This window comes from Antedon mediterranea, chromosome 3 (assembly GCF_964355755.1).
Source record: "Antedon mediterranea chromosome 3, ecAntMedi1.1, whole genome shotgun sequence".
Classification (NCBI taxonomy): Eukaryota; Metazoa; Echinodermata; class Crinoidea; order Comatulida; family Antedonidae; genus Antedon; species Antedon mediterranea.
The window spans coordinates 19,736,271-19,761,011 of NC_092672.1; the positions used below are offsets into that span (position 1 = coordinate 19,736,271).

Sequence of the window (24,741 nt, forward strand, 5' to 3'; positions counted from 1 at the left end):
ATTCGGCCCCGCAGGTTTCGGATGGAGACAGTCTCATCGATCCTGTTAGGGCTAAGACGAGGAGACTGGGCCGCGTCGATAGATTTAAAGGATGCGTACTTTCACGTACCAATCGCAAAAGAAGACCAACGTTGGTTGCGGTTTCGAATCAACAATTGTCTTTACCAGTTCGTCGCGATGCCGTTCGGCCTGTCAACGGCCCCGCGCGTGTTCACGCGCATAGTTCGGGCGCTCGGTGCGTTCTTTCACAAGCACGGCATTCGCATATTCATGTATCTAGACGACTGGTTAATCGTGGCTCAGTCCAAGGACCGGCTGGTGAGCAGTCTCAATTTCGTCCTTCTCGTAACGGAACGCGTAGGGTTCATTGTGAACCGGGAGAAGTCGTGCCTGGTGCCGACTCAGCATCCCATTTATCTCGGAGCGCAGATAGATCTCGTGTCGGGCAGAGTGTGCCCCTCACAAAAACGAGTAACCAAAGCCCTTGCTGCTATACAAGGCCTGATTACCGCTTCCGCTCCGACGGCATACGACTGGCTGAGAACGCTAGGTTTCCTAGCCAGCTTTGTAGATCTAGTTCCGTTTTGTCGGCTACGGATGCGGCCGCTGCAACTTCATCTGTTAGCCTTCTACCGGCCAGGTTCAGACTCATTAGACAAAGTGGTCCCGATGTCGGCGTTCATTGTAACGCACCTCCAATGGTGGCTAACGGACGGCCGATTGTTAGTGGGCAGATCAATTCAGAGATCAATTCCGGACACCCGAATAGAAACGGACGCGTCCGAAGCGGGTTGGGGCGGTTGCTCCAACCAAAGTCACGTCTCCGGCGTTTGGAGTGCCGAGGAGGCGTTAGCCCACATCAATCTCTTAGAACTTTGGGCAGTAGACCGAACGTTGAAAGCGCTACTTCCAAACATAGGAAATTCACACGTCCATGTCTGCTCGGACAACACAACCGTGGTCGCGTACATCAACCGACAAGGAGGCACGAAGTCTCCGACTCTTTGCTACCACACATGGACGCTCATACACTGGTGCATCGCGCACAGAATAACGCTGACTGCATCGCATATTCCGGGCAGCCACAACGTAGTCGCGGACACGCTGTCCCGACTCGCTTTACGCCCGACCGAATGGCGTCTGTTGCCGAGCATAGCCACCCAAGTATTCGACCACTTCGGACGGCCGCACATAGACCTGTTTGCGACGTCAGAGAACACGCAGCTCCCGACGTTCTGCAGTCGATTCCGGGATGCACGTGCGTGGGCGGTGGATGCCCTGTCCATGTCATGGGACGGTTTATGGGCGTACGCGTTCCCGCCAATATCGATCATACCAATAGTTCTGACTCACATTCAGCGCTTCCGATGCCGAGTTCTGTTGATCGCACCGTTCTGGCCTCGACAAGCGTGGTATCCGCTTCTTGCCAGTCTTCTTTACGATCACCCGCTGCGTCTTCCGGTCCGCGCGGATCTACTGACGCAAAATCGTGCGAGGTTCTCGACGATCAATCTACAATCCCTGAACCTGACTGTTTGGCCATTGTCAGGGATCAGCTCAGAGACTCGGGCATTCCGGACGGCCCAGCCGCCCTGGCGGCCAAATCTAGAAGAGAGTCGACTCTCACTGTCTACAACAGCCGTCTACGACACTTCTTTCGCTGGTGCAGACAAGATAACATAGACCCTAAGGCGATATCCTTGGGTCAGATCTGCGCGTTTCTGCATTACCTGTACGAGTCAGGCTTGCAAGTGCGCACGGTGTCAGGCTACCGGTCCGCGATTGCGGCCATTACGCCGCCATTCAAGGATGGCTCGACGGTTTCAACTTCCGCAGTAATCACGCAGTTGTTGCGCGGTATGTTCAGAGAGCGACCTCCGTCTAAGGTCTTAGTTCCACGTTGGGACGTCAACGTCGTTCTATCCGCACTCACTCGCCCGCCATTTGAGCCAATGAGCAAGGCTTCATTATACAATCTTTCGCTTAAGACAGCGTTTCTGGTGGCGTTGTCCTCATGTAAACGCCGAGGCGAGCTACATGCGCTCACGCTAGAGCCAGGCCATATAAGATTCGAGCGTGGCGGAGTTCGGTTAATATTCAGGAAGGACTTTCTGGCCAAGTCCCAGACGTTAAATTTTTCGCCGCCGGCTGTGTTCGTTCCATCAATGTCCGCATTCTCGGGGGTAGTAGAGGACAAATTCTGGTGCCCGGTAAGAGCACTCAAATTCTACATCCACCGTACAGAGACGTTGCGAGAGGGTATATCTCACTTATTCGTCACATCGGTGCCCCCGTATCGGCCGGCCGCAAAATCCACGATTGCTAACTGGGTCGTGGCAGCGATTCGGGCCGCTTATGAGTCATCCAGCACTTTGCCGCCGGCACATATGCATGAGGTGCGGGGTGTTGCTACATCCTGGGCGTTGTACGCTGGCGTTGCTGTATCAGACATTATGACAGCGGCTTGGTGGCGGACACAGTCTACGTTTACTGCGCATTATTTAAGGGACATTTCTGCAACCATGGCGCCAGTAGCAGCAGCAGTGCTAAAGCCTAGGTTATAGGTATGTACACTTCACTTGCTCTGCTTTTTGTTAACTTACTCCCACCGCCGACTAGTTCTAGTCCGGTGCTAATCTGGCTATTGTCGGTTTATACAGGTAAGCTAGGCACGATATAGACTACACAAACCAGTAGTGGTGTTAGTAGTCTATGAGTGCTAGCTTACCTGTATAAACTCCCTCCCGCCGTCCCCGCAGTCAAGTACGCGGAAAATGATGACGGTGGTACGTTGGTACGTTCCCACATGAGGGCGTGGTTGCGGACGGGTCCATTATAATACAGGGGTGTTCCAGGAACTTTTCACTTTCGTATCTAAGCCCTCCCTCTGGAGAGCACGGGCTATTGTCGGTTTATACAGGTAAGCTAGCACTCATAGACTACTAACACCACTACTGGTTTGTGTAATTTAATGTATACGTTAGTTTTACTTTGTTGTTTGTAGGTATAGTAATCATTTTGACATACTGTGTCTATATCGTGCCTAGCTTACCTGGATAAACCAACATAAGCCTCTCTCTCCGACGAGAGGTAAACATTACGAAAAGAAGAACATTAATAACATTAATTTTTCCCCACCCCCGTCGGATAATGGATCAGTCCGCCACCAGTACGCCCTCAAGTGAGACACACCCACTTATCATCGTCATCATTTCTTTTCGTAACGTCGTTGTGTACGTACGTCTTTTTCTGAACACATTCCTGGAATTCCTGAGGAATTTGCGATAAAGACTTTTATACTGTAGACTGGAAGAGAAGAATAGGGCAAGAAAACGAAGCTAAGTGTAGTAGATCGTTATCTTGTGGTTGGATACGTTTAGAATCGTTACCCTTGGCTAGTTGCCAGGAGTTAAAATTTAGCGTTGTAAGCCGTTATCCAGAGTGTTTCACCTGGATAGAAATACTGGAAGATCTTTTGTTGTTCGTTAGGCTAGTGGGTAGAAGTAGGTCTGTTAGATCACCATGCCTAAGCAGGAGTGTGTTAAATGTGGGGGTCCCCGCTCTACCGTGAAGTGGGACCGCCACTTGGAGTGCATACATTGCCGCACGTGTACCGAGTTGTCGCCGTGCGATGTTTGTGTCCGCTGGACACCGTCCAAGTTCAAATCGCTCCCTAAGCCTAAGGAGCGCACGGAAGCTGTACCACCTCCGGAGGTGGGTACCGCCGATACGGCAGGCCCTCCTGCCGTCGCGCCGGAAGTTAGCCTTCCAGATATGCCTGCACCGGCTGCGGCCTCTGCGGTTCCGGGGGTGAATGAGATTTCTCCGGGGTTACTGCAAGCCATTGTTGCAGCTGTGAGAGCTCTGCCGAGGGATGAGCCTGAGGTACCCTCTCAGATTAGACCTCCTCCCCATATTCCATACATTGATGTTGGCCCACAGCAGACCTCGTTTTTCGATGGTTCGTCCGTCCGGCAAAGGGATTACGATAGTGACAGGACGATGGCCTCGCTCTCTGACGATGATAGAGATAGCTTACGAGAGCAGGCCGGGCCAGGGGAGGAAGGTCTGCAGGCGCTAGTTATGCGGACGGTCCCCGCGGTGCTGTCCTTTCTCGGCGTCGATTTCACGTATCGCGAGCCTAAGCATACTCCTTCGTCTAAGCGGTTTTCCACTTTTGGCGTACGCACGCCCTTTAAGAAGGTATCTTCGTGCCCGGTTACGCCTCTCGATCCAGAACTTGTGGAACGTGTGGAGCTGATCGCTAAGGAGTCCAAGATTCGTAGGCCTATGCCTTATAGCCTGTCATCGGCTTTTCCGGTGCCGCAGAAACAATTCGAACTGTACATCGCGGCGCCGAGCGTCCCGGAGGCAGCAAAGGAACGGGTCCGTGAGGACCAGAACCTGGACCCGTCCAGGACTAATTTTTTGAAGCCTTCGGAATCCCGGACAGAGGACGTCCTTACGTCCGTCGACAGGGCCGCACGCGAGACGCTTAGAGCCGCCTCTATGGCCGGGTACTTGCTATCCTTTCTGGCTGATCCAGAACATCCGCCCCAGGGCGATTCGGACGTGATAGCTCTACTACAGCAGATCATGGGCCTGGTTGTTGATCAACAGGCAACGATCTCATTATCTGCGGCCGCGGCCCGTCGCGTTAACGTCTTGGGTGCAACTGACATCGCACCGACCGATTTCCGTAGGTTTACTACGTCTGACTCCTTCGGGGCGCAGGACTTGTTCTTTGGCTCCTTCTCACAGAAGGAGGATAAATGGGCTCGTGAGAGGGAAGCTCGTCGGGAGACAAGGGCGCGCTTCCCGCAAAAACGCCGAGCTAGCAATTCACGCTCAAGGACAGCCGCACGACCGCCGCCTGTCCCTGCTGCTCCTCAGCAGATGCAGCCTCCCCCGCCGCCACCGGCTCAGCCTATGCAAAGTCAGGCTTCTACATCAAGACAGGCTTCACACCCCCCTCGCGGAATGCGAAATAGGGGTGGCAAAGGCAACACCAACAGGAGTGGTCGCCGGTATTATAATGTGAAGCGCCGGTGACGGCCCGGGGACGCCCGTCCCTCCAAGCGAGGGCGGGCAGGTGGGGGGTCGCTTGAAACGGTTTTCACGGGTTTGGGAGACCCTGACCACAGACAGATGGGTTCTCTCCACCGTGACACACGGGTATCGTATCGAATTCTCGAGCCCTCCGGTGAGCGGAGGTGCCCGGCACACGAGGATTCCGTCAGAGCCGGAAAAGAGTCAAGCGCTCATGACGGGCCTCGAAGCACTGCTCCAGAAAGGAGCTGTGGTGCATGTTCAAAAGGAACAACTTACGATCTCGGGACACGAATCCACCGTTTTCCTCGCCCAGAAAAAATCGGGCGATTGGCGACCCATCCTAAACCTCAAAAGTCTGAACAAGCGGTACATCCGGCCCCGCAGGTTCAGGATGGAGACTGTCTCATCTATCCTGTTGGGGCTAAGACGAGGGGACTGGGCAGCCACAATAGACTTGAAAGACGCGTACTTTCACGTGCCTATTGCGCAAGAGCACCAGAGTTGGCTGCGCTTCCGCATTCACGATCAGGTATACCAATTCGTAGCTCTGCCGTTCGGCCTCTCAACGGCCCCACGAGTGTTTACTCGTCTAGTGAGAACCCTGGCGGCGTTCTTTCATCAACACGGCATCAGAGTATTCATGTACTTAGACGATTGGTTGATCGTGGCCCAGTCCAGGGACCAGCTGCTGAGCAGCTTATCTTTTGTCCGCCTCGTGACGGAACAAGCAGGGTTCATAATAAACGAGGAGAAGTCATGTCTTCACCCTTCTCAGAACCCTCTGTATCTCGGAGCCCAAATAAATTTGGTTACGGGCCGTGCGTGCCCATCCATCGAGCGTGTGGCCAAGGCAAGAACTGCAGTGCTACATCTTATCAATGCTCAGGCTCCGACGGCGTACGACTGGCTACGCACCTTGGGGTCACTGGCCAGCTTCGTCGCCCTCGTTCCGTTCTGCCGGTTAAGGATGCGGCCTCTACATCTGCACCTTCTGGCAGCATACCGCCCAAGATCAGACTCTCTACACAAAGTGGTTCCAACGAATGCGTTCATTATCTCGCATCTCGAATGGTGGCTCGTGGAAGACAGGTTACTTGTGGGCACACCTATACAAAGGTCAATTCCGGATGTCCGTGTGGAAACGGACGCATCCGAAGTAGGCTGGGGCGGTCACATACCGTCTCCGGACATTCGCGTCTCCGGCCTCTGGTCGCCCGAGGAGACGCGCGCCCACATCAACCTGCTCGAACTTTGGGCAGTCGAGCGCTCGTTGGAGGCTCTTCTTCCCCATCTGGCAAATCGCCATGTTCTCGTCAATTCCGACAACACAACCGTCGTGGCATACATAAACAGGCAAGGGGGTACACGGTCCCCCACGCTATGTTGCCACACGTGGACGTTGCTAATGTGGTGTATAAGACACAACATCCAACTGTCAGCGGCCCACATTGCGGGTCGTCTGAACATAGTGGCGGACGCACTGTCCCGTCCACTTCTACGTCCTACGGAATGGCGTCTTCTTCCAATAATCGCCACCCAGATCTTCAACCACTTTGGGCGGCCCCATGTAGATCTGTTTGCGACGTCAGGCAACACGCAGCTCCCGACGTTCTGCAGTCGATATCGGGATGCACATGCGTGGGCGGTGGATGCCCTGTCCATACCATGGGACAACCTTTGGGCATATGCCTTTCCACCGATTTCAATACTGCCACTGGTCCTGACGCACATTCAGCGCCATCAATGCCGAGTCCTACTAATAGCGCCGTATTGGCCCAGGCAGCCGTGGTTTCCACTGCTTCTAGGCCTTCTGTACGATCAGCCGTTACGTCTTCCGATTCGGAACGACTTGCTGACGCAGGGCCGAGCTCGGTTTGCTCTACCGAACCTCATATCCCTCGACCTGACTGTATGGCCATTGTCAGGGATCGTTTCAGAGACTCAGGCATTCCAGATGGTCCGGCCGCCCTCGCGCCGAAATCCCGACGGGAATCCACTCTTGCTGTCTACAATAGCCGATTTAAACACTTTTTCGAATGGTGCAAGCGCCAGAAGACCGACCCTATGAAAGTGACTTTGGGCCAGGTCTGCGCTTTCCTACATTACCTGTTTGAGTCAGGTCTGCAAGTTCGCACCGTATCCGGCTATCGGTCTGCCTTGGCTGCAGTAATTCCGAATTTTAAAGACGGCTCGACCATCTCTTCATCCCCTGCAATTTCCAGTTTGCTTCGCGGGATGTTTCGAGAACGGCCTCCTACTAAGGCCCTGATTCCACGTTGGGACGTCAATGTCGTCCTAGCCGCTCTTATGCGTCCACCCTTCGAGCCCCTGAGTAGGGCATCACTTTACAACCTGTCTCTCAAAACTGCCTTTCTGATTGCACTAGCCTCGTGCAAGCGCAGAGGTGAACTGCACGCTCTTTCTCTGGAGCCAGGGCACATCAGGTTTGAACGGGGTGGCGCGCGGTTAGTTTTTAGGAAAGATTTCCTTGCAAAATCTCAGACATTGAACTTCTCGCCGCCGACTGTATTTATTCCCACCATTGCTGCATGTTCAGGGGTTGAGGAAGACAGATTTTGGTGCCCAGTGCGGGCACTAAAGTTTTACATCAAACGCACACAGTCCATTCGGGTCTCAGCGTCACATCTGTTCGTATCGACTGTTGCACCCTTCCGACCGGCTGCTAGGTCGACGCTGGCAAACTGGGTCGTGGCAGCCATCCAGGCTGGTTACGACTCCACAAATACGCCTCCTCCGGAACATATGCACCAAGTGCGTGGCATAGCCGCTTCATGGGCGCTGTTTGCTGGGGTGCCCCTTCCAGACATCCTGCAAGCGGCATGGTGGCGATCACAGTCCACCTTCACATCCCACTACCTGTCGGATACCTCCGCAAACCAGTCTACGGTGGCAGCTTCAATCTTGAAGCCCAGGCACTAGGTACGTATGACAATGTTTACCTTGCCTCCCGCCTCCGACTAGACTCTAGTCCGGTGCTACACTGGCTTATGTTGGTTTATCCAGGTAAGCTAGGCACGATATAGACTACACAAACCAACAGTGGTGTTGGTAGTCTATGAGTGCCGCTTACATGGATAAACGCCCTCCCTACCGTCCCCTCAGGCAGGTGGTCTTGAGAAATGATGACGATGATAAGTGGGTGTGTCTCACTTGAGGGCGTACTGGTGGCGGACTGATCCATTATCCGACGGGGGTGGGGAAAAATTAATGTTATTAATGTTCTTCTTTTCGTAATGTTTACCTCTCGTCGGAGAGAGAGGCTTATGTTGGTTTATCCAGGTAAGCGGCACTCATAGACTACCAACACCACTGTTGGTTTGTGTAATAGCATTTATTTGAATGGGTACATACAGCACAACTTCATTAACTGTATTAATAGTTCATAGTACACAACTGTATTAATAATTCATTATGATCATTTTCTTTGGTTTTGTCTGTAAACATTCAGTTGGTTTGGTTTTGTCTTGTCTCTGATTATTAACTACTAATGACTTGTTTAATAATGGATTTATTCAATACCTAATTACATAGAGTAAGAAAATTACTGTTACCATCTTTTTTTATTTTATAATTGCATTATACTGTATTTGGTTTTATAGTCAAACCTGTTTCAAGATCATTATTCATCATGCATACAGATTTACGAAATGTAAAATTGTTTTAATAAAAATGCTAAAGTAATTTTTGTGTATTTCTTGAAACACATAAAACGGTTATGTTTTTTAAAGAAACCTATGTTGGATCGCATTGTACTTTATTTCCTTGCACCTGTTTTTAACTGTATATGAGACAGTATGCGTTTGTAGTTCTAATCAACTATATGATAAAACAAGGACAACCTATGGTGTAAATTTTACAGAATATATTGAATTGCCCTGGTTATCAGATAAAAGTGTTGGTCTTTTGTACAACAATTTGCATTCAAGTATTAATATAGAAAAAGCATTATATATTTTAGATTTGTTTGTATTTCAGCATTACCTACTTGTAGAGCTAGAATTAATATATTATTAATTGATATAGGAGGCATTGGTTGAGGAAAGTGTTGATAGATGAGACATTTATTTACTCAACATCATGTTCAGTACTTTTAGTCCTAGTACTGTATTTATATTGATTATTGTCAAAATTAGAGGAAGGGATAGTATATAGGTTGAGTTTAAAGCCACAATCTACAGATGATCCCAATGATTGCTTCATTCTTTGCCATTGTGATGAGCTGTCAACATTAGAGGAAGGGATAGTATTTAGGTTGAGTTTAAAGCCACAATCTACAGATGATCCCAATGATTGCTTCATTCTTTGCCATTGTGATGAGCTGTCAACATTAGAGGAAGGGATAGTATTTAGGTTGAGTTTAAAGCCACAATCTGCAAATGATCCCAATGATTGCTTCATTCTTTGCCATTGTGATGAGCTGTCACACAAGTTTCTTTTTATAATTAAGTATCTACCACTAGTATTCAAATAACTCATAATATTATCATCATGTTTTAATGTCTGTGAAAAGAAGCTGTGTATTTATTAATGCAGTTTACTTTAATATAAAAAATATTTTTATTTGAATTGAAAATTTTCAAATAATATAAACAAGCATTATACATTGTTTTTGTATTTTCTTTCAGTTTAGCAATACAATGGATCTCCATGGATATCTGGTTAATCTTTGTGCAGAAAATGCTCTTGAGGTAGGCAAGTTTACACTGTTTTAGGATAATAGCATTTAACCAGCAACAATTTAAGCAATGCTATCACATTAACAACTTAATAAATTGTTCTATTAGCTTATGATATGGAAACAAAAGAGAACTAAAACAAGTAACTAAATAAATTAAATAGTGACAACAAATTACAGTATTACAATGAACAAAATAATCACTGTAGTGCTTCTATGCTGTTGGCTCATTTGATGTGATTGTTTTGATTTATTTGACCAGCATGATATATCAACACATTAACATACAATACAACATAGAGATGAAAAATGCTGGGCAGGGGCAGCTTAAGCAAAATACATTGCTGTAAATCAAATGAACCAGCTACCCCTCATACAAAAATAAATATTAAACAAATAATTAAATACAAATTTCATTAAAAAAATTTTATAAAAATATGTTTACAAAATTAATGTAAATACAAAATTTAAGACAAGAAGAAAAAAAAAACTTATTTATTTGGGCAATCTAATATATTATGATAATATTGTAATATAATGGCTGTAATTTAATACAACATGGAATGTATGTTATTGTCTATGTTTACTATAGTATATGTATTTTTAAGAAAAATGTAACTGAATGCATATTGATCTATCTGTTTTATTTCATAGATTGCAGGGGAAAAAACTGCTGAAGAAATTTGCCATTTCATTGTCAGCAACAATGCTGTCAACATCAAGAACCAGGTATACATCAATTTGTTTTCCTTTGTAATGAATTTGATATACAACGTTAAATTACTTGACACTAATTAAAATACATCAATATACTAATTTGTTTTTAAGATCTTTTATAATTGTTCTCTGGTTGCATATTTGCAGTTAACATTCACACTGATTGTTAAAAGCATCATTTTTTTTTAAATCATAATTGTTTCACTTCTTTCTTCTTCAGTTTTTAGTGTTAAAGTATATTGTGTGTTTATATTGTATCTTACCTGTATGTTAGATGGTTTGTCAATATAATTTAGTCTTTCAGTACAATTTGCTTAGACAATTTGATTGGCTAATACCGGATTTGAATAATGGCTTGGTAACCCAATCCCCTGTAATTGTAATTAATTTCAGAATCTGAGCGATGATATAATTATTCATCTGTTAATAATATAATAATAATGTGATAACTAAAAAAACTTTTATTAACATCATACTAGAGTAGTAGAAATATATACTTGAGTGAGCGGCCGAGCGGTTAAGACAGTGGAACCGTAATCACGTAGCCATAACACCGGCAGGGGTTCGAGGCTCACTCACTCCATGGTTCTGGTGGTAGAACGAGTCTTCTCGGATAAGGACTATAAACCGTAGGTCCAGTGTACACAACTTGCTTGTGTGCACTTTAAAGAACCTAGTACATCTTTCGAGACGAGTAGGGGGTTACCCCGGTGTATTAGTACAGTACATCACAGCCACTGATCACCAACTGGGCCCTCTGGGAGATCAGTCTTTGACTGAAGAGGTCACCCAGTATAAAGATAAAACAAACAAACAAACAAACTTTTCATTTATTAAACTTTATCACTGAAAGAAAAATACAAGGCACAAGACAGTGAAAACAAGTTATGAACAGGTGGCAAGCACTTCTATCCACATTGGACCCCTTGTACAAATAACAAAACATAAAAACACAAACATTTAAGATATAAAAATAGCTGAAATTATACTATTTTCAGTTTGATATATAAAGCGCAACATTTAAGACCTGGCCACAACAAGCATAATGTAGGTACACATCTAATTGGTGACAGTGTCTTTATAGGCTGCTTTTGTGCTTTCCTGGTAGCTAGTGACTATGATTTTATATTTTCTTCTTGCATTGTGTTTGTTTAATTTGTTGATTTGTATTATATTTTGTAAAATGTATCTTTTGCTTGAATAAATAATAATAAATAATATAATACCTACAATGAGAACAGGTAATACCCATGTGCATGTAATGTCTGGGTCAAAGTTATTTAACAATTTTTCTCTTGTAAAGTTTACATATAGTTTAATGAATTGTGGAATATTATTCGATCTGATACAAAACGTTAGTAGATTCCAAATGGAAATAATCCTTTGAAAAATATGATTAATTTAGGGGATTTAGCTTTACACTTCACAGACTTCTTATTTAATGTTACCATTTAAGTTATTGTAAATGTATGCTTCTTTTATTTCTTGATAAATATAAATATTTCTAAATAAATGTTGAATGAAACTTATAAAGAGACATAAGAACAAACAGATGCAGTTCTGGTAACCCTGCAGCCTTCAGTAGAAAAGGTAAAATTATACAAAATTATCAAGATGAATATCATAGATGGCCATAATTACACATGCTGTGCTTTGCACGCTTTTCTCCCTAAAATTAGCCACTGATTGTAACATGAAAATAGGTATGATGGTTTATGTGAAATAGTACAACACACTCTATTATTCAGCTCTATACTAAATTGATTTTAAATATAATCTTTCAGATGATTAAGTCCTACATTATCATTCATGGTTATATTAATAAATATTGCCTATTTTTCTCTCTCTCTCTTTTGAAAATAGATTACTTTTTTAAGGCAAGTAATTTAGCTCATCGGCTTTTGTATTTTTATTAATATGAAAGAACGAATTTCACACAGCAGTTTGAAACTATGGGCCCATACAAACAATTCAATTGTCCATTTATAAAATGTACCATAACATTAACAAATTGACAAAACCTAACCACTAAAAACTTCCCACTCCCCCACCAGTTCCTGAGGCCGATTGTTCAAACTTTGTCACAAACCCCTTTTCCCCCTCCCTATTTTTCAAGGCTGGATCCGCCTCTGGGATTTATTAACAATTTAGTTGATATGATCATCCCAACATATTAAAGTCTGATGCTATTTTGACACCAAGATCAGTTAGTGTTCTCTCAAAGATACAACCATTCAACTGATACAAATATGTGATGAGATGTTTAGAATGTGATATAGAAATAATTTGAAAATTAATTTCCCATGTTACTCCATTGAATAAGAACATCAGTTTCACATTCAGTTTTTATATTCCAATATAAACAAGTGTCATGAATATAAGCAAAAATGGAAGGATGACCAAAAAAGAGCAAAGCTTGTACAGTATTTGGCCACCTTAACAAAATAATTAATACATGATACAAACATAATTGAAGCACAGGACGAGACAATACTAGCTAAACATGTTGACATATGAACTCAAAGATAGTGCGATAAAACCAAAAAAGCAAAAGAACAATGTAAATGTAAACATATTTGTAACTCATTGATAAGTTAAGAGCAAATTATTTTTATACAACTTTTTAAATACTTTGACAGATGATGAATTACGAATAGAAGCATCAATACTGTTCCATAAACTTGGACCATGTCCTCGGATAGTGTTTCTACCCATATCGGTAACAAAATTATAAGGACGATAAGTATCAAAGGACCTGATGCCATAATTATGAACTGAGTTCACTTTAACAAAATAATTAGAAAAGTTAGCTGGTAATAAATTATTCTTAAATTTGTACATGAAAACACCTTTTGATAAATGTCCATCAATGTCCATCTGAGGCAAATGACAGTCATCAATGTTAATGATTGACTTGTAACATTTTCCCTATTTAAAATATACGTCATGAACCAATCATGCAAATTAATATAGATATTGACACAAACTACTTGTGGTAGTTACCAACATGTTGGTGCACTACCCACTGCTTCTTGAGGCTGAAATCAAACCCTATCAGCTCAAGCATGTCATGAGTGGTGGTCAGCGCCAAACCCACGCATTTCATAATAAGGTCGGAAAAATGCATTTCGTAGACAACCCTACGATGTTTTTTGTGAGGTAACAAGGTGTGCAAAATTAATGAGTCAAATTTGACTGACGGAGGACCAAGTTGTAAATTACTCGGAAGCATTTATTAATAAATATTATTAATCGTTTAAATGTTTTTTTATCTACTCGACTGATGGCGAATATATAAATAAATTGAAATTTCCCACGGTAGAGGCATGATGGCACCACTCGGTGAACCACAATGAACTAGTAGTAGTAAATAGGCTTAGGCAAACTTCTAAAAATAAAACGTCCAGTCGAACCAGAAACGATGCCGACAACAAAAGATCGTTAACATTCTAAATATAGTTATCGGAACGTCGATCGCGCACAGACCTAGAATTTTTTTTTCTTCATATTATTGAAAAACGCGACGAAGATTTTGTGTCTCATGACATCAAACGCGATACTCTCTCTCCAAATTAACAGTACCACCTATACGTAGCACATGTTTTCTTCACTCAAAATTAATTATGGTCGGGGTTAGCTACAGAATACTAGGGTCATTTTCTTTACACAGTGACATGTCGTAATAATTGGGCCTACTAGCCTATGTTAAATCTTAACATGGAATATATTGATTTTGCATATATTTGTTTATGTTTACGTCGGCGTATTTATAATTTGCTAAGCCAAGGTAGGAGTAAATAATTTAGCGTTAGCCTAGGCCGCCGAAACTAGACTCCACTCCGATGTCTATTCGGTGCACGATGTCGTCTCGTACGGCTAAATTAGGCTAACCACTAACATGTGTCGTCTCCTACTAGGCCTAGCCTAGGTAGGATTTTTAGGCGGCGATTTTAATTAAATTAGTGAACAGTACATTGTTAATTTCCATTGTCCATGCGTTTTCAAAAAAGGCGATGACAATTTAGGCGCTTAGCACTTTTTTTGTGCACTTCGTGACAAAAGCACCAAACTTGGCAGAAACCTTCTTTAGGACCTAACTAACAATTCTAGAAGGGTGCCCAAAAATTTGAACAATTTAATGACGTCATAATGTATTATGTAAAAATATCTAAAAAATATAAATTACATAAATATGTCAAGTTTGTTATCAAATCATAGCTTATGACATGTGAAATACTTCTAGCATGAGAAAAATATAATTTCACAATATAATGACGTTATCAAGCCACACCCATTATATATTACATAACTTCGTGGGAAAGTTTAAGAAATCAAATTAATATGGCATGTTTGGTATTAAATTAAAGCTGACATGTACAAAACCACGGAACTATATAAAATATAATTTGAACAATATAATGATGCCATTACTAAAGCCACACCCATTATATAATATTACATAACTTTCAAAATTTTGAACTACTGTAGATCATTATAAAGCTCTGTCTACCACTATCAAACTTTATGTGAGAAATAAATGTGATGTGCACATATATGGCGATGATGATATTTGGACATAGAGCACACTTTTTTTTGTCAAACTTATGTAGTGATAGTGTAGACATAGCTTAAGATTGAGCAACATGACAGAAAGATAAACCGCAACAGGCACAGAACATGATTTTTAAACCGCCCGGTGATATGCTGAAATTTGATAAATTAATTTGAAACAATAAAGATGAGGAAACATAAGAATATTTAAATTACAAATAAATTGATTGATTTGTCCTTATGACACTCAAATCTTAAAATATTACATTAACATTAATCCTCTAAACATTTTAAAAATTCTATAAAAATGATATTTAATATAATGTTGTTTTACTCTTACTTTGTTCTATATTTATTATTTGTACTGCATGTTTGTGTCTCTGTTGTGTTTGAAATTTAGTTTTGAAATAAATGAGAAACCCTTTCAGATTCTGAAATATTTAAAGTTATTAAATCAGTAGGCACATTGTAAATAAACTATAGAAATTGATACCAAGAACTATGTTTATCCTCTTTCTTTAAGAGATTCAAGAGGGATTTTGTGGATTTTATTTATTTATTTTTATTTTATGTCTTTAGGCAATGTGGCCAAGGATTACCAATAGTGAATTAATCACTGTCCTATCAGATAGGTGGTAATCCCCCTGATACAGGGGCTATTGTGTGAACCAGTTCACCGGGGTAACTCCCTACTCTTTTTCGAATAATGAACTGGGTTCTTTAAAGTACACACAGGTTATAACTGTGTACACTGGACCTACGGTTTATAGTCCTTATCCGAGAAGACTTGTTCCACCACCAGAACTAGGAGCGAGTCGGCCTCGAACCCTTGCCGATGTTGTTGTTGGCTCTTTAGGTACGGTAAACGGCGTCCCTGCCTTAACCGCTCGGCCATATGATATGGATTCATTTATTTCAAGATGGATGTTCTCAATAATCAACCTTATGGTATAATTTTATAAATGTTTTAGCACTGTGAGTGTGAGAGTGATAATAAACAAACCTAGTTCACAAAAAAAAATGTGTATAACTATAATAATCTTATTTAATTTTGAATGAAATAGATTAGGGTTATGACTGGTAGATGGTATACATTACAATTCATAATAATTGTGATAATATAATTAAGACACACTAGTATCACTATATGCACTAATACATAGTAAACTGGTTCAACAAATTAAACTTGTATAAATGATGGCAAATAATCACAATAAACTAAGCTTAAAAAATGATTGCTCATTTAACTGGCACATAATTAGTATGTTATGTTCAGGCCTAATTTGTCTTAATTTATGATGATAACATACTGTCTTATCATTTCATAGATTCTAAATGTATATCAAAGCAATGCTGAAAATTAGTATATACAATGTTTGTTATAAAGACATTAAGTTTTAATTGATTAATTTTATTGATTTAAAAATTTTATTAGATTTATATTTTTTACACGACAAAATAATATGAAAGAAAATATATACTAAATAATTCTGAATAAAAGGAGAGGTTATGATTACATTGTCAACAATTGTGATGTACAAAATAGAAATGCCTTACACACAAAACACAAACTAATACAGTAGGCCTAAATGATTATAAACAAGCTATTACAAGTTGGAGTGGTGTAATTGAATACACACACATAATGCCTACCACAAACACACACTAATAAACAGTAGGCCTAAATCATGGAGATATCTCCATGCCTAAATGATTATCAACAAGTATGCCTATTACAAGTTGGAGTGGTGCAATTGAATAGTGAAAACCTGTCTTATTAATAACAGCTACAACACAATTTGAAATTTAAAATAAATGTTATAGTTTTATACTATAATTACACTTAATAATCCTATAAAGAAAATTGTTTAAAACATGTAGGATAGCTTTTCTTTACACAATAGTTTGCATTCAATCCAACTATTTCAAAATAAAATTTATCATAATAGATGATATAGATAGTATAATAATAATAATACATTTTACAATGCTTGGTGGAAATAAAAATCATTTAAAGTTGATTGTTGTCAATATTGAAAAAAATATTAACTTTTATTAAATTAAGGATATTTATAAGATTATTAGTCATTTTTTTTTTGTTAGATATTAAGGAATATGAGTTACATGTTTTGTAACCTTATTTATTATTTAATATTTTCAATAGGATGGCGATACAGCATTAATATGTGCTGCTCTAGAAGGTAATACAACCATCTGCCAACTGGTCTTAGATGGTGGAGCTGATGTCAATATGCAGAATAATGTAAGTCATACACACAGTTTATAACATTAATTTAAACCGTCAGTGAAATAAATCAATAAATTGAAACTATTGTTTTTAGAATTTAGATGCTACCACCACTATAAGACTTTAGGAAAATCATATATAATATCTCTATGGGAAGATTAATTTAGTTGACAATACACTACTGTAGTATCCATGTTATTATACTATTGTAGTTATGTTATAATAATACCAATTCTCATAACAAACATATTTTAAATATATCTTGTACATTCTTAAAATGAATAGAATAACACAATACTGGTGTGTATATATAGGTCAATAAAGAAATGATGAATATTATAAGTTATAAACACATGCGTAATAACTTATTTTCTTCTTTTTTTACAAATTCTCATACTATTCTGTTTAAATTTGCAATCAAATTTTTTTATTAAGAACATGTATACTTCAAGTTACTTGTTTACACACTGTTATACCATAACATTAATATGTGTATTCAATAATATACACATTTATTTTCCATAATTCATTGCCGAATGCTGCTTTAGAAATAAAGTGTGAAATGAATTTTACACCACAGTTTTTAAATATTTTTGCTATTGATTATTAATTCCCAGGGTGCTAATTTTAGTTGACTACATAAATCATCCTGTCTATTTATTCGTTTCTGTAAATGACAATGTATTGTAGTCCTGCGGTACGTACATTTGAAATCGCCAGTTTTGTTACGCTGAAATTACTGTGTATTCGAGAACCATCTGTGGGCACGATTCGCTCGCGTACCATCTAGTAAAGTAAATTAAAATTGCATTTTCTCGAACTACTTGTCCAAAAAACTTCATTTTTGTACAAGAGTCAAGAGTTATTATTTGTGATTTAAAAACATAATTAGATTTAAAGACCCCTTCCCTGCAATTTTGGACGTTTTTTGGAAAATAATACATATATATCACTTTAAAAACATTAAACCATGTCATTCCTTGTCTTAAATGTACGTTTTATGGTAAATTATGATAAAAAGTGAGAAACAATGCACTACCTAAGTAGCTCGCGGCGATCGACCTCTCGTGGACGGTCTCAGGCCTAGCCTAGCTAGGCTTAGTTTTGTAGGCCTAGCTGGTAAACATCGGTAACGTACGAACATCGTACGCTAGCTATATACCTAGCCTGACGTTGTATAGTTGCTGCATTAATTGTCTTTCTATTTTTGCCAGACTCCGTTGATACAAATTGGGGAACACCCGGTATTTTCGCTGAAAAGTTAGGAGTCTTCCATTTGTTTTGGCTTCACGATCGATCGAAAAGTGGGCGAATTACAGGTGAAAAACAAAAATATCAATCCGCGCGCAATGCATTTTGGGATTTATAGCGGGCCGCTATAATTATTAAAATCGATTTATTTTTCACATTTTTAACCGTTTAAAGACGAAAAAAGTTATCGCAATAGGACCATATAGTATTATTTTTACATTAAATATAGTTTGTGATCTTAAATTAGATCTAAAAAACGTAGGGAATGGGGCTTTAATATACAGGTTTTTTGATGCGAGTAGTTGAAAAGGCTTATTTCTTTTCAAATTCACCCGTGTGTTTTTCGCGTTGCTGTTCTATTGTTAGTCAACTGAAGCTATTGTTAATTGAAAGGCGGGTTACATAACCTTTACACCAAACTCGCATACACATGCTTGTAGTGAAATTAGCCTAAATCACACACAGCATTATAAGACACACACTTTCCGGTGACTAAATCTGATGTAGAAGAATTTTACAGCAGGCGGAGGTATGCACTCTCGGAGTGTCTTCCTAGTTGTTTATGTGCATACTGTAGTAGGCTACATAATAAGCAGCTCTTAGCACGATCAATTGATTGTCTACAAGATTCCAATTGTACAACTCTGTCAATAACCAATGCTAATTACATATAATTCAAGCAGGCAATAGATAACAGAATTGTTTCTATGAATTAAAATGCCCACATCAAATATCCAACACAAGTAACAGATTTAATGTCTAAAGTATCATCTCTTTAAAGCCTTACCGAAGAGATTTTTAGTCATATTCACTGACAACATAGATGAAAAGGTATAGCATGTACTGTATAATGAACACAATGATGATGAAAACAATTATGAAGTATCATATTAAGAAGATGTATACTGTCACACTTTGTAATAAACAATGCACTTTATAACAAGTTTGTATCACTTCGGAATAACCTGTCACTTTGTAACTAATAATTTGTGTGAGAAGTGTGATAATTACAGGATATTACAACAATAGTGAAACAGTAAAACAGGATTATATACAAACAATGAGGACATTTTTAATTTAAATAAATGTTCAATACGATTTATAAAGTTTTATTGTGAGACAAATTTCATTATTATCATATAGCATTCCATTATTCTGTACATTTTCATCAATTTTATCTCCAATAAAGTAATGTTTTTACTTATCTATAGTAGAAGGTATGTGATGTATGATATGTACGCCTATTTTTAATAATAGGATTAGGAGGACCAAATCATCAATAGTTGCAAATTGTTAAAAAATGTTGAGTCTAATTTAATTTTTCATGTTCAATCACAGCTAATGCTATAAGATCATAGAGGTAATCATTGTATTTAACTACTGTGGAGTAGCTTTGTGTCACTTATTACTGTTCTATTGATCAGATCACAGTACATAATATCTCTGATTAAAGTGAATTTATTTGTTTCATAATGATTCCTCTACATACTGATCTTAATAAAAATGTCATGATGACAATTAATTCATTAGATAAACACCCACACACATTAAAGTAAATCTGATAAATTGTTGTCTCATGTAAATTATTTTCAATTGTCAAATAGATCTAACGTCATTCTAACAGTTTTGTTTCATTTGCTTCTTTATTGTCAATTATTAATATTATTTTTTTTGGTGCATATTATATACAGTACATACATAAATCATTTATATTGGACCTTATCAAAAATATTTCAAAGCATATCACAGATAACTAAAACTAAATAGTTAAAAAAAAGAATGTCAAATATTTTGTATGCTATTTTTTACCCAAAATAGTTTTGCTTTATTTATTTTCTTTGGCCTTATATTTATTTTGACCAATATTCTATCTATGCATATAGAACAAACAAAATGCCAAAGTAACAAGCTATTTTTTTATTAACCGCATAATGTATATTTTCAAATGTAAAACAAATCGGAATAGCTCACACAAAACAACAAATTGTACATGCTTTATAAAACAATATTTAAAAATGTGTTGTTTAGAAAATTAACTGAAGACATTGTTGTGGGAAAATAGGACAAGTAGATCAAAATGCAAGATAAACATTTATTATTCAATAAGGATGTTGTATAAAACTATAAGATATTTAATCATTTTATTTTATTACGTATTAACATGTTGTACTGTATGTTTTGTAATATTGTTAATGTTTAATATATTCAATAGAATGGTCATACACCATTACATGTTGCTGCTCAAGTGGGCAGTACTGAAATCTGCAATCAGATATGCCTGCATGGAGCAAAATGTTCAAAATAAGTCATACATTCATTATTTTTCATTATATGTTAATCTGAAATTTCACTCTTCATTTTACTTATAATCGAATAGTAATACATTCTTAAAATGTTTAAAAAAAAAAACAGAATTGATCAATAAATGTGTAATAATATGCCAAAATAGTATGAATAATTTTATTCTGAAATAATTATGAACAACACTTGTTATTTGTATAAAATAAAATTCTCAAAATCATCTATTAAAACTTTTAATCAACTGTTTGTATTAGCAAATGTACTTCACGTTTGTGCAGGCATGATCTTATATACACATAAAACACAATATTTTTGATGTGAGTAAAAGATTTCATCATTCAATGCTAAAATGAGAACTTGAGTTGTACAACACAGTTTTTAAATGTTTGTTATTTTATTTCATTTCATTTATTCATTCGACCAATATTAAAACAGATACAGAACAGAAAAAAGCACATGGTCAGGGGCAAATAAAGCAAAACAATTACTATAACCGCCCTGGCTTTTAAACACGATGTAGCTCTCGTTCTGCAAAACCTAGCAACTAACGAAAAACAGTGACGTAAAGCTTGAAAATCCCCTTTTAGAAGGTGACATCTTTTGTGCCTTCTATTTGCATAAGCGATGTTTAGGTAGTAATACGCAGGGTGGTTTTGGGCAAAGAGCAATAGATATACTGTAAATTAAAACAACAAAATACAAAAAATATTGCACCAAGTAAAACATTTGTACAAGCTTATTAAAAAGTCTCTTGATGTTCAAAATTAGTATAAGGGACCTATACATAAATAAACAAAATTAAATAATTAAAAGATTAATAATCGGTTATTGAAAATTTAACTACTGTAATTTAATAGAAGTTGCCTTAACATAGTAGCACAAATTAAATTGTAAATTTTGATTAAAATCTTTATTAACTCAAGATCCTGTATATAATTTAAAGGATAACGGAACAATAGACATAAATTGGCATTTCTCAACATTGGGACAATTAAGAATTGAGAATAGAGTTGTAGCTTGATGATAGCAATCTAAGGGTCCTGTGTTTCATGTTTTTAAGAATAAAAACTTATTTCATTGTATCCTATAACTATTTTAAACATTGATGCTTTCAAGTAAATTTAAAACAATTAATGGATATTATAATTGAAGACTATCTAAGTTGTAATCCAGCAGATGCGGACATTCAGGCAACCCTTGTGAATCACAAACGTTAAAGAGTGAAAAAGTTCATTAAATGATGAAGCCTTGTCATAAAACAGTAGAATTGAAGCAATTTTATGATACATTACAGAAGGATAATCACTAGATTTATTTTTACATTTCATCTGACTCCAAAATCTTATTTCTACAGTAGCCTTGTATGTTTAGCTAAAGAATATATTTACACTGACAGTACAGTATCTCAAGCTAACTTTAAATTATTTTTGTCATTTCTTAAAATATAAAACAAAACAGAAGAGCACAAAACAGGTCAATGTCAAAATTAGGACGGGTTTCAAAATTAATTTATCTCCCTATTCTTCTCAGTGCAAATCAAATTCAATTCAACTTTAGCGTCTAAATGAGAGGGGTATACATAGCTATGATATGCCTATAGTTTAAGTACGTTGTAAAGTGTGTAAATGAATAGGTGTCATATTAGTTGATAATTAAAATATCCAATTTTGATACTGCGGTTCCCCACCCTTCTCCTCTCACCATCCCAGCCACAATCAACAAACCTTAACTCCTTCCCTGGACAGTTCAAAAGTAGTAACTTTCCCTATAGTACAATTTCAATCATATAGGCTACTTCATTCGGCCAGTATTTCCGCTCCTCCTCCCTCCCAACACACCCCAGATACTGGGTGATGTGCTTAAGACGGTTCCAGTACAAATTATGTTAGCCATCATTCAATTGAATTGAAATATATATTTATACTGGGTAACCTCTTCAGTCAAAGACTGGTCTCCCAGAGGGCCCAGTTGGTGATCAGTGGCTGTGATGTACTAATACACCGGGGTAACCCCCTACTCGTCTCGAAAGATGTATTAGGTTCTTTAAAGTGCACACGAGCTAGATGTGTACACTGGACCTACGGTTTATAGTCCTTATCCCATAATCCCTCAGTGGCAGTTTTCAAATGTAGTTTAAAACATTCCCAGTACAGTTTCGGTCATGATGATAGGCCTACATCCCCGGGTGTCACGAAAGCTCAGACCACGAAAGCTCAGACCCCCTAAGACCTAAGATCACGAAAGCTAAGACCCAACACCTAAGATTACAAATACTAATATATACTACAGCTTAAAAACAATACTTGTTTATCCATACATAATTTTAAACACAGTAGGTTTCATTTATTACCATAAATATAATTTAATACTACCGCAAAACATAGATAAACTCACATTATTTTCGCCCGTTGAGTAAATGTATATTTTTTCTTTACAACAAACAAACTTGACGGGTTGTTTGTTGGTATATATTTACTCCATTGTGTTGCTTCAGAGGATGTTTTTCTTACGCACCTGCCTTTCTTGTATTTTGACTCCAAATTTGTTGACTAACTTTATCCTGAACACCACACTTTAAAATTAGGACTTATAAGTACTTTCAGAAGGAGAAACACATAATAACAAATAAATAAATCCTTCAAATTGATGATTTAACAGATGTGTTTCTTTGTATACTGTAATGACAATGTAACTCCTCGAGCTCCCCATGCTCAATGTTTTTGTTTCTATGGAGCGCCAAAAGAGCAACAATAATAGTACAAGTATAAAAACAGAAAGAAAACGAAACAAAAAAACTTATCATGATTTTTAAATTAAAATTTATTTGCCAGTATTTATTTCTTCGTACTTGCATGATTATACTATTATCATTACAATTTTAATTTTACATTGTTCCATCCACACTGTAGATGGACTCCACAGAGTTTTCAGCCCTCTATATAATTTTTGCTCTTTTGACGTTCCATAGAAACAAAAACATTGAACATGGCCCATGGAGTAGGCCTACTGTACTGTAGGCTAGTCATTTTGTGTGCGAGAAAAACGTCTGTAAAATCATCAATTTAAAAATGTATTTGTTACTTTTTATGTGATTCTTTTTCATGAAAGTGCCAATTCTAAGGTGTGGTATTCAGAATAAATGTTGGGAGTTAAAATACAAGGCAGGTGCGAAAGATAAATATTTGTAATCTTAGGTGTTGGGTCTTAGCTTTCGTGATCTTAGGTCTTAGGGGGTCTGAGCTTTCGTGGTCTGAGCTTTCGTGACACCCCTACATCCCCATCCCAAACTCAGCCCCTTCCCAGGGAATAAATAAAATACTTTTTCCAACCACAATTCTGGTCAATTTGATAGCCTACTACCCCTAGCCTAAGCAAAATCCCCACTATCCCTTGAACCCCAATTCCCAACCCCCTCCCCCTCTCCCACCAAATCCCCGGACTTTTTTTAATGTAGTTTAAAACCTTCCCGGTACAATTGCGATCATTTTGATATCCCATATGTATGGTTACGTGCAGAAACAGAAATTTGTATAACGAACAAACATCGAAAGTGGGGAAAATTGGGCCATTTTGACCACATTTTGGCCCCTAACTTGGATCCTAGATGGCGGATGATGTTGAAATGTAGTTTAGAACCTTCCCGATACAATTACGGTCATTTAAATCAATTAAATCAATTATAATCAAACCACTCACAATAATTATAAATCAAATGATAAACTGAAAATAGCCAGAGTTATACCTTTGTTTAAAAATGGTGATAACTCTTGTTTTACAAATTATCGTCCAATTTCGTTGCTCCCTGCAATATCCAACATTTTTGAAAAAGTAATTTACAACCAATTATATTTGCACTTTCAAATAAATAAATTATTTTATAGCAGCCAATATGGTTTTCGGTCAGGCCATTCTACGGAATTAGCTG

At 38.7% G+C, this 24,741-nt stretch overlaps 1 protein-coding gene across 2 annotated transcripts in view; it reads left to right on the plus strand.

Annotated features, from left to right (window-relative positions):
* The window catches only part of LOC140045019 (uncharacterized), a 53,061-nt gene that overhangs the window by 19,292 nt on the left and 9,028 nt on the right, over positions 1-24,741 (plus strand). For both annotated transcript variants that reach the window (XM_072089755.1, XM_072089754.1), the window contains 3 exons: positions 9,699-9,761; positions 10,403-10,477; positions 17,181-17,279. In XM_072089755.1, the coding sequence (XP_071945856.1) occupies positions 9,711-9,761; positions 10,403-10,477; positions 17,181-17,279 (225 nt within the window). In that variant the 5' untranslated portion in view covers positions 9,699-9,710. The remainder of the gene's footprint in view (positions 1-9,698; positions 9,762-10,402; positions 10,478-17,180; positions 17,280-24,741) is intronic.